The sequence below is a fragment of the Schistocerca nitens genome, chromosome 4, assembly GCF_023898315.1.
Source record: "Schistocerca nitens isolate TAMUIC-IGC-003100 chromosome 4, iqSchNite1.1, whole genome shotgun sequence".
In the NCBI taxonomy this organism is placed as follows: Eukaryota; Metazoa; Arthropoda; class Insecta; order Orthoptera; family Acrididae; genus Schistocerca; species Schistocerca nitens.
Window position 1 is genome coordinate 113557103 of NC_064617.1, and position 16677 is coordinate 113573779.

The 16677-nt window shown below is 42.8% G+C and overlaps 1 protein-coding gene across 1 annotated transcript in view; it reads right to left on the bottom strand.

Annotated features, from left to right (window-relative positions):
• Nucleotides 1–1034: 1034 nt before the first annotated feature.
• Nucleotides 1035–16677, bottom strand: part of LOC126252149 (uncharacterized) — a 169979-nt gene continuing 154336 nt past the window's right edge. Inside the window, exon 8 of the mRNA XM_049953017.1 lies at nucleotides 1035–1131. Coding sequence (XP_049808974.1) covers nucleotides 1035–1131 — 97 coding nt within the window. The remainder of the gene's footprint in view (nucleotides 1132–16677) is intronic.

Here is a 16677-nt window from a genome sequence, read left to right on the forward strand (position 1 = left end):
CTGCTGTCTGAGTTTAATGTTAATGTTTTACCTGATTTGCGCCCTTCATATTTACTTACTGTTCAGTTTTAACTTTTGAATTACGTTGCATTGCATTGTTAAAGATGGCATTTACACTATGCTCATGACCCACTGAATATGAGCAACATCTTTTCCAGTGTTGTTAACAAATTTAACTTTTTTGATGACGATAGTTAAAATTTGATGATGGCCTTGTAAACCAAAAATCAGACAACTAAATGTATTAATTCAGTAGCACTTGCACTGTAGTGGGTTTTTCATTTACAATCAAATACTGCTAAATTACAAAGAAAACTGCTACTTCCAGTACACATTTCTGAAACAGTTACAAATTTGTCAATATTAACATGTTATGTGAATAGCTGTATGGTTCCGGGTACAGCTTCTACGAAAATAAAGTATTTGGCAACATTGTTTCATTTACACAATCCTTATTTGAATCAAGTCTAAATGTTTGTGAATCGCAACAAGGTGTTTGACTGTTAGCGATAGAAATCTGCTAAATATACTCTACAACTACGGTTTTACAGGCTCAGAACTTGCTACTCTGTTAAAATCATATGTGAACAATAGAAAACAAATCGTAAAGTTCAACATTTTTTGAAGTACATTCTGTATCAGTGTCGAGTGCTAAACGAAGAGTAATAACAACAGCAAGAATGAGACAATTCTCATAAATGAATCTCAAACATCATAACTTACAGAGTATATAATAGCAAAATTAATGTTCATATATTTGTAGGCAACTGTTGTTTACAGTTAAGTTACTATAATTTTCCAGTGAGTTAAGATAAGTAGGAACTGTTTGGCAATAAAACTTTCTAACAATTTTATGTATATACATAAACGCTTGAATAAAAATATTTTCGAGACTAACAATAATTGCGAAATCCCGTAAATTCTAAAAAATATCTAAATTCTTCCAAATTAAATACTTTTCTAAAAGACTATGGCACTGCCTAGTTATAAAAAAATCGATACATTATACCACAGTAAGACTGTGTGATGTTGCGTTAGTCTGGAAGTGGCTTAAATAATGATGGATCCAGTTGAGGTATCTTGATGGGTTGCAGATCATCTTCATCTTCCAGCATTCCTATTAATGGATTCCTGCAGAGAAATAAAATTTAGTATTTCAGCATTATATAATACAGTGGGAAAAAGTAATATAGCCTAAAAGCTCAGTCTTTGGTTCTTTCCTGACATTTCTCAGGCCTGAAAATTTCCATTTTACTCTTATTTTCGTATTTTAGTTGTGAAGGTACACGTCAAATTGTGACGGCTAGAAATGATTCAGTATTTCTGTTGGCGTGGAAACTCAGAAACTTCCCCTCCCACGGTCATATGGTACAGCCTAGGCCTTCAGTGCCTCGATATTTTACTCTGCCAAAGCAATGACTTTCTCAAGTTTAACCCTGAAATCAGATCCTCTCTCCCTGATATCCTCCACACATTACCCACTTCACCTTCCATTAACCTTCGCAGCGTCCTAGTCAAACCACATAACACAGCCAAACTGTAATACCTATCAACACTCCTTCTGCTGAAATAGTCCCCACTATGAAACCAGCCCCATGCACCCTCCAATTAAAACATACTACAGTCCCACCACTGATCAATTCTACGGTATAAAGGCAGAAATAAAGCACATTGTTTATCAACTAACTTGTGTCCACTGTACAACGTTTTATATAGACATGACCACCACCCCATTGGTTGTGCACGTGAATGACACAGAAGTACAGTCTATTCTGAGGATACTTAGCACCCAATTGCTTGGCATGTTCTACAGACTGATCCAAGGGACCTGAGTGCACGGTACATAACACAGGCTATTTGATTGCTCAAACCCAGTTCTGGTTTCCCTGAACTCTGCAGATTGGAACTTGCCATGCAACACATCCTTGCATCCTGACTCTCATGGATTAAATCTTTGTTAACGTAAGCGTCATTTTCTTTTTCCGTTATACTTATTATTAAATACTGAGTGTCCATAAACACCCACTATGAATGCAAAACATCATAACTTGGAAATTATTAGAGGTAGGGAACTGTGGCTTGTAATAAAACTTTTGGCCTCTCTCAATGTTTTTCCCTTCATCCTTCAATCCATATTTGAAATGGAGTACATCAAAATGCCGACAGAACAGTAGGTACAGGTGTTAACTGGTACCCAGAATCAAAATCTGTGGCATTGTATTGCGGAATTTTTGACACCACTATGAGAGAGCACCACAGGCAAAAACAAGCATAATGAGCTGCTTCCAAAACTTTAAAAAGTCAGGCAAAAACTTTCCTGGAAGAGGATGTCCGCCTGTGTCTCAAGCACGTGACAGAATGCAGGCAGCATTACAAAGTAGCTCCCAGAAGTCAGTTCATCGTACATCACACGAATTGCAGGAAACAAGATCAGCTGTCCATAAAGTGTTGCGTATGTGGTTATACCTGGTTGCGTACAAACTTCAAATGGTACGAGTATTGCAGTCAAACAGCCGTTGTCTCTGATCTGCATGAGTGTGTTATCTGCTCGCCTCCATAGATGCTGACAACGACTACCTGAAAATTATCTTTCATTAGGTGGAACAACGTTCCACATTTCTGTATGTGTGAATCGCCACATCATTCGGATTTAGGGCTCCGAAGACCCACACAACACATGTGAACACATCTGTAATACACTCCTGGAAATTGAAATAAGAACACCGTGAATTCATTGTCCCAGGAAGGGGAAACTTTATTGACACATTCCTGGGGTCAGATACATCACATGATCACACTGACAGAACCACAGGCACATAGACACAGGCAACAGAGCATGCACAATGTCGGCACTAGTACAGTGTATATCCACCTTTCGCAGCAATGCAGGCTGCTATTCTCCCATGGAGACGATCGTAGAGATGCTGGATGTAGTCCTGTGGAACAGCTTGCCATGCCATTTCCACCTGGCGCCTCAGTTGGACCAGCGTTCGTGCTGGACGTGCAGACCGCGTGAGACGACGCTTCATCCAGTCCCAAACATGCTCAATGGGGGACAGATCCGGAGATCTTGCTGGCCAGGGTAGTTGACTTACACATTCTAGAGCACGTTGGGTGGCACGGGATACATGCGGACGTGCATTGTCCTGTTGGAACAGCAAGTTCCCTTGCCGGTCTAGTCTAGGAATGGTAGAACGATGGGTTCGATGACGGTTTGGATGTACCGTGCACTATTCAGTGTCCCCTCGACGATCACCAGTGGTGTACGGCCAGTGTAGGAGATCGCTCCCCACACCATGATGCCGGGTGTTGGCCCTGTGTGCCTCGGTCGTATGCAGTCCTGATTGTGGCGCTCACCTGCACGGCGCCAAACACGCATACGACCATCATTGGCACCAAGCCAGAAGCGACTCTCATCGCTGAAGACGACACGTCTCCATTCGTCCCTCCATTCACGCCTGTCGCGACACCACTGGAGGCGGGCTGCACGATGTTGGGGCGTGAGCGGAAGACGGCCTAACGGTGTGCGGGACCGTAGCCCATCTTCATGGAGACGGTTGCGAATGGTCCTCGCCGATACCCCAGGAGCAACAGTGTCCCTAATTTGTTGGGAAGTGGCGGTGCGGTCCCCTACGACACTGCGTAGGATCCTACGGTCTTGGCGTGCATCCGTGCGTCGCTGCGGTCCGGTCCCAGGTCGACGGGCACGTGCACCTTCCGCCGACCACTGGCGACAACATCGATGTACTGTGGAGACCTCACGCCCCACGTGTTGAGCAATTCGGCGGTACGTCCACCCGGCCTCCCGCATGCCCACTATACGCCCTCGCTCAAAGTCCGTCAACTGCACATACGGTTCACGTCCACGCTGTCGCGGCATGCTACCAGTGTTAAAGACTGCGATGGAGCTCCGTATGCCACGGCAAACTGGCTGACACTGACGGCGGCGGTGCACAAATGCTGCGCAGCTAGCGCCATTCGACGGCCAACACCGCGGTTCCTGGTGTGTCCGCTGTGCCGTGCGTGTGATCATTGCTTGTACAGCCCTCTCGCAGTGTCCGGAGCAAGTATGGTGGGTCTGACACACCGGTGTCAGTGTGTTCTTTTTTCCATTTCCAGGAGTGTACGTCGCAGCTTAATTTTTGGCGTGGCGTAATGCACGGTTGAGTGACAGGCTCATGCTTCTTCGCTGTTACATCCTGAACATACTCGAACAGTTCCTGGAATCGTAGGCTGACGAGATGCATGTGTCCATTGTCTTCCAGCATGATCGTTCACCCGCACATTGTAGAGGGTCTTTCATTAGGAGTGAAACCGTTTAACATCGTACCGTAATTTCCAGTTTCTAGTTTTGTGTGCTTCCAGGCGTGAAAATATTCAGTAAAATTTGCATCTTCATCATGCAGCGACTCTCACTTCCTGAATCTTTAGAAATCATTTAAAAAATTTACCAGAGCGGCAGCTCAGATGTGGGTGCTCATCGTTTGCGTCGCCATCGCCGTTTCTCTGCTAAGTCTGGGCAGGATTTCATTCGAAATCACATCCACACTGATGGGAGGCGGTGCACCGTCATGTTGTACCCATAACCTCCCACGAACATCCACCGTATGTTCTCCAACAACTCGGGTAGAACTCTTTGCACGAACCTCAAATACAGGTGACCATTCAGACGGCTAGGCAGAATATATGGCACAATGAGACTGTCGACCGCAATGCTGACCCAAACGTTCAAAGCAAAACGTACTTGATGGTGTGACTCTGCTACAGCGTGAGGGTTTTCCTCATCCCATACATGACTATTCCTGCTGTTCGAAATACCATCACGATCAAATGAGACCTCGCCAGTAAATAGCATGATTTGGAGAAAATCTGGTCGATCAGTCCATTGTTGGAGCAACCACTGACACAATGCGACGACCCTTGGTGCAAAGTCAGTCACAAGCATTGCATGGACTCGTTGTGGTTGATATGAGTGTAATTGTTGTTCGTGGAGTTCTCGCCACACGCTAGTACGAGGTGTGGCTAGAAAAAAACCAGACTAGTACTGGTGAAACAATCAAACGAATGCAATAAGGCTGAAAGTCGCGTGGCCTGTCACGTGACTCTCGCTCCGCCTACTGCTCGAGTTTCATCTGCCTCCTGCACTCAGTCTGCCCGCGGCGTCTGTTTTAAGTAGTTGACGTTTTGTCTGTGCGTCGGAAAATGTTGAGTGTACAGAAAGAACAGCGTGTTAACATCAAATTTTGTTTCAAACTAGGAAAATCTGCAAGTGAAACGTTTGTAATGTTACAACAAGTGTACGGCGATGATTGTTTATCGCGAACACAAGTGTTTGAGTGGTTTAAACGATTTAAAGATGGCCGCGAAGACACCAGTGATGACACTCGCACTGGCAGACCATAGTCAGCAAAAACTGATGCAAACATTGAGAAAATCAGTAAACTTGTTCGACAAGATCGCCGTTTAACAATCAGAGCAGTGTCTGAGTTAACAGGAGTTGACAAGGAAAGTGTCGAACAAGTTTACCGATTTTTTCAATGTTTGCATCAGTTTTTGCTGACAATGGTCTGCCAGTGCGAGTGTCATCACTGGTGTCTTCGCGGCCATCTTTAAATCGTTTAAACCACTCAAACACTTGTGTTCGCGATAAACAATCATCGCCGTACACTTGTTGTAACATTACAGACGTTTCACTTGCAGATTTTCCTAGTTTGAAACAAAATTTGATGTTAACACGCTGTTCCTTCTGTACACTCAACATTTTCCGACGCACAGACAAAACGTCAACTACTTAAAACAGACGCCACGCGCAGACTGAGTGCAGGAGGCAGATGAAACTCGAGCAGTAGGCGGAGCGAGAGTCACGTGACAGGCCACGCGACTTTCAGCCTTATTGCATTCGTTTTATTGTTTCACCAGTACTAGTCCGGTTTTTTTCTAGCCACACCTCGTATGTGCAACGTCCATTTCAGATGCAACACGGCGAGTACTTGTAGTAGGGTACGCTGCAAAACGGTCCAGTACCTCCTCTTCAAAATCGGGTGTGCGAGTGGTCCTCATGTTCGCAGGTCCCTCGTTTCGTCTTACCAATGAACCAGTCTCCCGCATTCCTCGATCGACAGAAATAAACTCTCGTCGTCACGGATGATGCCTGTGAGGAAATCGTTCCCTGTACAGCCTTGCAACTTACAGCATTGCAACTTACTTCCCCATAACACAAGGTGCATGTCAGTGAGTTCTGCAAAACTGGACCAGTGGACCAGTACCGTTCCATCGTATTATACTGTACGTCTCTGGATAGCACCGAGTAATGAATGAACCTGTCATTGATTCATGGCACGTTCTGTCACGGGACAATGTACATACGATACAACAGAGCCACATAACGGACAAGTAAACAAAACCTGAATCATGACTTCCTAGCAATAATTCTCGTCCTCCTTGTTTCCTTATAGGAAATTAAGAATGTACATGTAAACAAACAGCACAGTACGTATAAACCTGTATGCATGTTAGCTGTAAATAAGCTAGAAAACAGTGACGCTAGGCAAAGCTGTAGACAAGTTTACTTCCATATTGAGTTCCATTTGAGTCCATCAGTAGATCCGGTTTCACTAGGCATGGCCTGCACCTGAATAGGTACGGGAAGGGGAAGCTGGCAAAGCTTATAGGTGACAGTGTAGTGGGTGGTGGTGGGATCACTCATGGAAAAATTCCTGTAGTAGCTGGTGTTAGAGCTGCACCTTTTTTAGACTGAAGTCAGCTGATAGGTACACTTGCCTAAGGGGAGTCCCTCTCACTAAGGGCTCTCCTTCAGAAGTCGTCATGTTTCCAAGCAGAGAAGGAATTAGCATATTTCCTCAAAATATAAGAGGTATTAGAGATAAAGTTTGTGCGTACATTGCATATTAAACCAGAGACCTAGAAACGACAGAGAGGCTTCGTCCCACCGTAGCCCTCAGTGGTTCACAACCCCACAACAGGCCACAGCAGTCCACCCACCCCACCACCGCCCCACACCGAACCCAGGGTTATTGTGCGGTTCGGCCCCCAGTGGACACCCCCCCTCCCTCTCCACCCGGGAACGTCTCATTCCAGACGAGTGCAACCCCAGTGTTTGCATGGTAATTATGGTGTACGCGTACATGGAGACAGTGTTTGCGCAGCAATCGCCGATATAGTGTAACTGAGGTGGAATAAGGGAAACCAGCCCGCATTTGCCGAGGCAGATGGAAAAGCGCCTTAAAAACCATCCACAGACTGGGCGGCACACCGAACCTCGACACTAATCCGCCGGGCGGATTCGTGCTAGGGGATTGGCACGCCTTCCCGCCCGGAAAGCAGCTCGTTAGAACGCGCGGCTAGCCGGGCGGACTTAGAGATAAAGATAGTGAACTACTTCCAGATGCAGACTCTGAAATTATTGGTATATCGGAGCACAACTTAAATAATTCGACAATTCAGAGGCTCCCTTTACCAGGATACAGATAAGCTGTCTGCTTTTCAAGGAGTTCCTTGCGGGGTGTGGAGTGGCCACGAATTTCAAAAACAGTATTCCATTTAAGTCCACAGACATATCACGGCAATGCACTGAACAGATATTTGAATGTTGTGCAGGGGCAGTTGAATTTCATGAAACTAAACTTCTTATTGTTGTTGTTTATGGGTCCCCTTTCAGAGCATTTCTGCTCAAGCTAGAGAGGGTTCTTGATTCACTTTATACAAAGTACCATAAATTAGTATTATGTGGTGACTTCAATATTAATTTTGTGTATGATGGTGCAAGAAAAAGGATGTTGGTAGATCTCCTAAATTCATATGATATGATGCTGTGTTTTTTCCAGGTACGGTGCAGGGGAACAGTAGCACAGTCATAGACAATATTTTTATTTATTCTTCATTACTAGATGGGCATTCTGTTAGTAAAAGGGTGAATGGCCTTTCAGACCATGATGCACAAATTTTAACACTGAAAGGCTTTAGTACTCAAACAAATGTCACATATAATTACAAAATGTGTAGGAAAGTTAATCCAATAGCAATAGAGAGTTTTTTAAACCTCGTCAAGGAACAAGAGTGGCAGGATGTTTATAGTGCTGATAACATAGATGACAAGTATAATGTTTTCCTTAACACATTTCTCATCCTCTCTGAGAGTTGCTTTCTAGTAGAACGTTCTAAATGGAGTAATAGCAGTAAAACGCAGCCTGGCTGGCTGACTAGTGGGATAAGGATATCATGTAGAACAATGTGGGAATGTTAGGAGTAGTCAAAATCAAGTTACAGTAGCCCATTAAGACAGTACTGTAAGGTATTAAAAATGTTATTAGGAAGGCAAAGAGTATGTGATATGCAAATAGAATATATAATTCAAAGGATAAAATTAAAACCATGTGGTCAGTTGTGAAGGAAGTCTCTGGTCAGCAGCACAAGGTCGACGATATAAAGTCAGTTAGTAGTAAAAATATTTCTATTACTGATAAATCACATATATGTACAGCATTTATCAATCATTTTCTGGGCATTGCTGGTGAATTAAATAACAATTTAGTTTCTACAGAGAATCATATAACTCTCTTGGCAAATGCCTTTCCGAGATTGATGTCTGAAGTACTCCTCTGTGATACTTACAAGGGGGAGATTGAGTCAGTAATTAAATCACTCTTATGGATATGATGGAGTGTCCAGCAGAATATTAAAGTACTGTGGTGCACATGTTAGCCCTGTATTTAGCCTGAGCGATTCAATTACTCAGTAGTAAAGCCGCTTTATAAAAAGGGAGAAAGGGATAATTTAGACAATTTTAGACCTTTTTGTATGCCATCAGTTTTTTCTAAAATTATTGAAAAAACTGTGTGTGTAAGAATAATTGATCATTTTATATCACACGGTTTACTCTCAAATGTACAGTTCCGCTTTAAGAGTCATTTAACAACTGAAAATGCTATATTCTCTTTTCTGTGTGAGGTATTGGATGGTTTAAACAAAAGGTTTCGAACGCTAGGCATATTTTTTTTACTTAACTAAAGGTTTTCTGTGTGAGGTATTGGATGGTTTAAACAAAAGGTTTCGAACGCTAGGCATGTTTTTTGATTTAACTAAAGGTTTTGATTGTGTTGATCACAAAATATTGCTCCAGAAGTTGGACCATTATTGAATATGGGGGGTAGCTCACAATTGGTTCACCTCTTACTTTATCAACAGACAAGAAAACTCATTTTTCTTAGTATTGGGAATGGTTGTGATGTGGCGTATGAGTGGGGTACAGTCAAAAGAGGGGTGCCCAAGGGATCAGTGTTGAGGTCACTCCTGTTTCTTATTTATATAAATGATACGCCCTCTAGTATTACAGGTAATTCTAAAATATTTCTGTTTGCTGATGACCTAGCTTGGTAGTAAAGGATGTTGTGTGCATCATTGGCTCGGTTTCAAACAGTGCAGTTCATGACTTAAGTTCATGGCTTGTAGAAAATAAAGTAACGCAAAGCCACAGTAAGACTCAGTTTTTACAGTTTCTAAAAACAATTCACAAAACCTGACGTTTTAATTTGACGGAATGGGCATATGATTACTGAAACTGAACAGTTCAAATTTCTATGTGTTCAGATAGACAGTAAACTGTCGTGGAAAGTCCATGTTCAGGATCTTGTTCAAAGACTTATTGCTGCCATTTTTAATATTGGAATATTGAAGTAAGTGATCATTCGAGACGAAAATTAGTCTTCTTTGCTTATTTTCATTCGCTTATGTTGTGTGGTATTATACAGTGTGAGGCAGCTAAGTCATAACACCCCTTGTATCTTCCCAACCGTAATAGATACAAAGATACCATTTTCACAATGAATTGCAAGGACAGGGGCTACTTGAATACGTCACATTTCGTGTTTGTGCTATTTTTTATTACAGAGGTATGAGGCCATGTTTGGTTTTTTTAAATGGAACTCTATAGTAAATTTTAGCGTAACATAATGGGCTTAAAAAGACGGTTTCAAATATGTGTATATCATAATATTTAGGCGAATAGTTTTTGAGACACAGATGTGTTCTCATATCGCGTTCGTCCTCGAAGCAGCATTGTCTAATGCGACCTATCCTGTTATGTAGAGTACAGGGTAAACGTCGCGAGTCCGTCCTTACACAAACACGCCTATTTACCCGACAATAGTAACACATACTGCGATATCTTGCGCGGACTTATGACCACAGCAGTTGAGTCCCATAGTGCTCAGAGCCATTTGAACCATTTGATATCTTGCGCAAAAATTAACTGATGATGTCGCGAGAATATTATTCAGTTATTTGACAGCTGTGATACCAAAATAGTTGACAACATACAGTATTAAAATACTACAAGATGTTAATACAGTTAAGTAACAGAAATACAAATGTAAACGAGGAGGCCCTTATTGGTTACAATTATTTCGTACGTATTTGTTTTTTATTTGAAAATATTTACTATTGATCACAATACGAAGCAAATACACACAAAGATGCAAAATACATACTGTACACGATACAAAACTTTACTGAAGCATGTGCTCAAAATGCTTCCCCTCTGCTGCAGTGCACATTTGCAGTCGCCGTTCGAATGATAGGTGTACGGTTGCGAGGGTGTCACGTGAGATATAAGCGCACGCTTCGATGATACGTTGCTTCATATCGTCTGGCGTAGTTGGTATTTGAGCATACACTTTATGTTTGATTGCTTCCCACAGAAAAAAATCAAGGGGGGTCAGATCAGGATACCGGGCTGGCCACTTCACTTCAGCACGTCGTCCTATCCAACAATGCGGGAACTTTTCATTTAGCAGCTCTGTAGCCACACGGGAAGAGTGAGCAGGACAGCCGTCATGTTGGAACCACATGCACTGACGCGTAGTTAGTGGTACATCTTCCAGCAAAATGGGCAGAACGTTTCGTAGTAACTGTGCATAGTTATTGCCATTTAGTATACCCGGAATGACGAACGGCCTCACAACGACATTTCCGAGCCTGCCCCACCACACGTTAACACTCCACGGTTGCTGATGCTGTACCTGTCGAAGCCAATGAGGGTTCTCTATTAACCAGTAATGTATATTATGCAAATTCACATGATCGTGGTTGGTGAAAGTTGCTTCATCAATAAAAAGCACCCGTCGAAAAAACGTTGGAGCATCTTGTAGGCGGTGCTGAGCAAACCGGCAAAATTCCTGGCGCCGTTCGAAATCCACACCGGAGAGTGCTCGATGTAATAAGAGGTGAAACGGGTGAAATCTATGCAATATGCGTAGAACACTTCTCAAACTTATACCACATTCCGAGGCGAGACGTCGCGACGAAACAGTAGGGTCGTTATGCGCCAACGCTAGAACGCTCCCTTCATGTACCTCGCCAGTTGCAGTTTTCTGCCTTGTCCTCTGTATGGCGTTCCATGATCCCGATTCAAGTAGTTTCTTGCAAATAAGCGCAAGAAGCTGGCGCGTAGGACGCTCACGATCAGGATACAGCTCTTCATATCGCTTTATTACTCTCACAGCATTTCTTCTGCTTTCATCATACCCTAGAAGCATATCTAACTTTTCTTCGTTGGTGTACATGACTGCTCTAAGAAACTGTGACGGAAATGCGATGTCTCATTACCCCAGCAGCACATTTATACCCTTCTCTCCAGCTACCTCGTGCGTCACCTTATGGCGTTATCGGGAAGCAGGAAAACAACGCCTTCCCTTTTAAGTTCTTGAATGGTCAACAGGAAAGTTCGCATTGGACAACGCCACTTCGAAGGACGAATATGATACGGGAACATGTCAGTGTCTCAAAAACTATTCACCTAAATATTATGATATACACATATTTGAAACCGTCTTTTTAAGCCCATCATGTTACGCTAAAATTTAACATAGGGTTCCATTTAAAAAAACAAAGATGGTCTCATATCTCTGTAATAAAAAATAGCACAAACGTGAAATGTGATGTATTCAAGTAGCCCCTTTCCTTGCAATTCTCTGTCCAAAGGGCATCTTTGTATCTATTATGGCTGGGGAGATACAAGGGGTGTTACGACTTCGCTGCCTCACCCTGTATTTGTGGTAACTCTTCCCAATCTAAAAGGATATTTTTGGCTCAGGAACGGGCGGTTCGGGCAATAAGTGGTGTAAGTTCACGAACCTCTTGTCGACCCCTGTTTACGAGTGTGCGTATTTTGACTTTGGCTTCTCAATAAATATATTCCTTACTGTCATTGCTTGTCAACAATATTAGCTTATTCCCAAGAATAAACAGCTTTCACTCAGTTAATACTCGGCAGAAATCAAACCTGCATCTGGATCGGACTTCCTTAACTCTTGTGCAGAAAGGTATTCAGCATACTGCTGCATCCATTTTCAATAAGCGACCACAACAATTCAAAAATCTTAGCAATAATCCACGCGCTTTCAAATCGAAAGTGAAGAGTTTCCTCATGGGTCACTCCTTCTATTCTGTCGAGGAGTTCCTTGAAAGATTAAGCTGATACTTGTTGTATTGTTGATTGCGTTTACTTAAACTTAAGGCTTGACTTTTTCTGGTTCATAAACATTTTATGTTTATCTGTTATTACTTTTATGTTGTAATTTCACGTACCGACAGGTTCCATGACCTTGGAGATTTGCTCCTCAATTTGATCCTACGGAACTTGACGTGTAAATAAAAAATAAAAATCTTCTCAAGCTGGATTCTCCGACCCCAGGTTCCCTACCTGAAATTTTTTCAGTGGAGCGTGTTCTATGTCCTGTTACATTTTTGCACTCTCTTACGGAAACGCTCTGTATGCGATGTCTAGTTTGCATAGATTCTGTGTCCCATGTATACATTCGCGTGGTCGTGACTGTGGAGTTTGTCAAAAGAGCCATGTACTTGACGCTTAAAATGTAGATCGAACCCTTTAACCATGTATTTGTTTGTCTGGTTCTCTATTTTAGGGTGACTGAACATGTTTTCGATTCCTTATAAATTCCAAGGTGCAGTCATTACGTGATAAGTCATTGATTCAATTCATTTCCGTTTCTGGTCAGCATTTCCAGAAGGTAGCAACTCCAATGGCCTTGTTGTTTCCCTCGATCAGGTCCTGTGTTGTGCAGGGTTGTTCAAGTTATAAGCGCATACATTAGAATGCCAAACTGATTAAAGTATCATTTGATTTAGATTCCAGAGCAGAGCTTTCCAAACTTTTTCTCATTGTGGCTCCATTCTAATTAATACAGTTTTAGGAGATACCCTTTCACTAACATTAATAAAAGAGATTCTAATATAAGAATTAATATTTTAAAGAAATATTAATTTTCGACTTGTACATTAAACAACGTTTGACAGATACAAAACTTTGCAAAACTATAATGAATTCAATGATTCACGTGGGCTTGACGAAAATTACAAATCTGTCTTCTGTTAAATAGGATCTTGGACGAATTCATACACATTTACCCATCTAACTCTCTCAAACTTCCACGTTCAACTATTTTTATATTTGTCGTAATAGAAAATGCGCTTTCACACTAAAATGTTGTAGCAGACTGCAGCAGAACGATTAGCACCCTTTTCCTTAAATGAGTGTAATCTTACGGAATAGAAATCCGGAAGTTGCATAAATCTGGTTGTTGGTACTTAAGCTGTAACGTGTGGTTGTTCTTCAGGTCTGCCAGTTCCTCCACTTCAGCAAGGTGAGGTTAACAACTACCGGAAAGCGCGAAAGGATGTCGCACGACGCCACACTCATTTGTACCTAGCGTTGGGAAATATCCATCCAATCTCTCATTTAATTGCACTAAATAGTCATGAATGAATGGTTATCTTCTGTTACTATCCGCACATTTAGATGGCAATGGAAACGTTTCAATATTGCATCCTTTTGTTTTTCTCGACCACACCTCGAATTTTATCTCTTAAGGCGGCAGTTTCGTCCCTGACGGTAAGGTGATTTACGCCCTTACCTGACAGACTAGCGTTTGTCTTGTTGAGTATTGCAAATAAATCAGAAAGGAAGGCTAGCTTTGTGTTCCAGAGCTGATCTTTTAATGCTCAAATAACTCCAGCACTGCATTCTTAAGTCCATACACACGAGTAAATATTTCCCTCTGGACAGCCAGTGGACTTATGTATGAAAGGGGAGGTTACGACGCTGCGTTCCTAGCTTATTTCAGCGAAAAGTCTTGACGTGAGAGGCCTGCTCTTAATGTAATTTACCATTTTAACAGTCTTGTCCAAAATTGATTTCAAATCTTTTCCAATGGTTTTTGTTACGAGCGCTTCATTAGGTAGAAAACCGTGTCCGTTATAATCAATTTTTCGTTTTGTTGTTTCGCCACTGTGAATCCATTCAAGCAACCTGTAACTGAATGCTTGCCATCAGTGTATATGCCGATACAACTCTTTCGCGACTTTTAGTCCCGATGTATCCATTTATTGCTTCATACGTAGTTGTCTTGCAAGAGAGATATTGTTCAACTATGTTTCCTTCATCAGCGAAGCGAAAGGACGAAACGAGACGAGCTACACCACTTACATCGGTAAATTCATCACATGAATTGCAAACATTAAATTTGTTTCATTAATTCGAGTCTGAGGAAAATGTTTGGAGGTTTGAGACATATCCTGAATCCATCTTCCAACTGTATTAGCTGCCAAGGGTATTTTCTTTTACACCACGTTCACACTCAGGGCCAAAGATTGTTTTCACTAGACACAGCAAACTGTAATGATGTCTTCCTCTGCAGCTACTTGAAGTAAGGTATCTGCTGCAATAATCTGTTACAAGGTAATTAGCTTCCTGAGCTACGTCAGGGATCTTAAATTTCTTAGTAAACAAAGAGTTCTGCAGATTCTTCAGTCCTAGAATTTCTCTGAAATAGACAAAACTTTTTTCTTGTAAATGTTTGTCTTTTGTTGAAATGTGGCTCAGAAATTTTTGCGGTACTATGCTCGTGCAGGAAAGTTTTCCTCCACGACTCCGTCGTAGGACATGAAATCATTCATCTCCACACCATGTAACACCATTTTTAAGTACCATTCATTATGCAGCCTCCCATTTATGTGATCACTGCCTGTGTTCAACGTCAACCTGAAATGACCACGCACATATGGCAAGGGGCAGCACAAGCCGTGGAGGGTATATAAAGCGTGTTGGGTGGATGCAAAAAAAACAGTGCAGCCACTGTCATAATGCAGAAATGGAGCGATTTATCTGACGTTCAAAAGGGCATGATTAGTAGCTTGAAGTGTGGCGACCTTTTGGGCACCCCATCTTTCACCCTTCGTTAATTATATAGTCCCTGTAGTGGCATTACAGGTATCTCAGATAGGTAGCGAGCCATCAGAATGAGTAATTATAGGTATAACAGGGCATGACAGAATTTGTTTGGTGCTACAATTAATAGCTGTGGCACTACATTTTTTTTTTCTCTGGCAGTGAGGAGAAAAAATGGTTCAAATGGCTCTCAGCACTATGGGACTTAACATCTGAGGTCATCAGTCCCCTAGAACTTAGAACTACTTAAACCTAACTAACCTAAGGACATCACACAGATCCCTGCCCGAAGCAGGATTGTAACCTGCGACCGTAGCGGTTGCGGTTCCAGACTGAAGCGCCTAGAACCGCTCGGCCACAGCGGCCGGCGCAGTGATGACAGTAGGGAAACATGATCAGGGTGGCAGAAGTGAAAGAAACAGCTGTAAATTCTTCCAGGAAAACATTCAGGCTTCTACAAAAGGGTGACCAATTGCTTGTGAGCGCAGGCAGTGGCATCTCGCCATAAAGTCGGCCCATGAGGGCAGCCCGGTCTTCTGCAGGACAATGGACAGTGACTTGCATTCCTGAGGCGTACTGTCTACCTTAGGTGTGCGACCGACAGAGCTTTATGATTTGCCCTGGGACAGAGAGCATTGTCCACCACAGGTGTGGAATGCATGCGTGTTTCCCCGGTGCCAAGTTTATTGGGGGAGAGCATAGACGTTGGCAGCAAACTTCCTCATTGGACAAATACCGATACACCATGTCTAAACAGGCGTTCTGGCGCAGTGTTACATGAACGCCGTTGGTGCAATTTGGGTGGTCAGCTTGGCCATTGGAGGCGACAATTTTTGGCGACTTGAGAAGTATTTGGTGTAGGAGGGCAAAGTGGGGAGATTTTTATGGCATTCGGTGGATGTCCGCTGTAGAGGACGGTCTGGGCAGTTCGGCCGAGGTACATCGTATGTTCGGAAAATTGGTGGAGAGCCGAGACAGAGGACAGTCGTGGTTCTTTCGGCATGCCAGCTGTGAATCTCCGCATACCTCGGCGCGAGGGTATGCCGGCCGTGGCCTTTGGAGTTGATCACTTGTGGCCGGCCTCCAAATCACCTGTTGAGCAGTTCAGTGGTGAGCATATGAGGAGCCCAGGCCTATCATCCATCTTAGTCTGAGGTCTTAAGTCTTCACTGCAGCGAGTCCATCTGGCTTGTAGCCCTGTATTTCAACCACCTTACGTGGTATCACGTTCAGCTAGCGGTTCACAATCTCAGTACCCACTTATAACCAGAAAGCAAAGTCGCTATTACCTTGAGGCAGGCATCGTTTTAGCTTGACCCCTTTTCCCCTTTAATAACTTTGCCAGCCATCGACATTGCCTGTCACCGTGTATTTTGTTTCATGTTTCTTTCTTTGTAATTTGATCTATATGATAA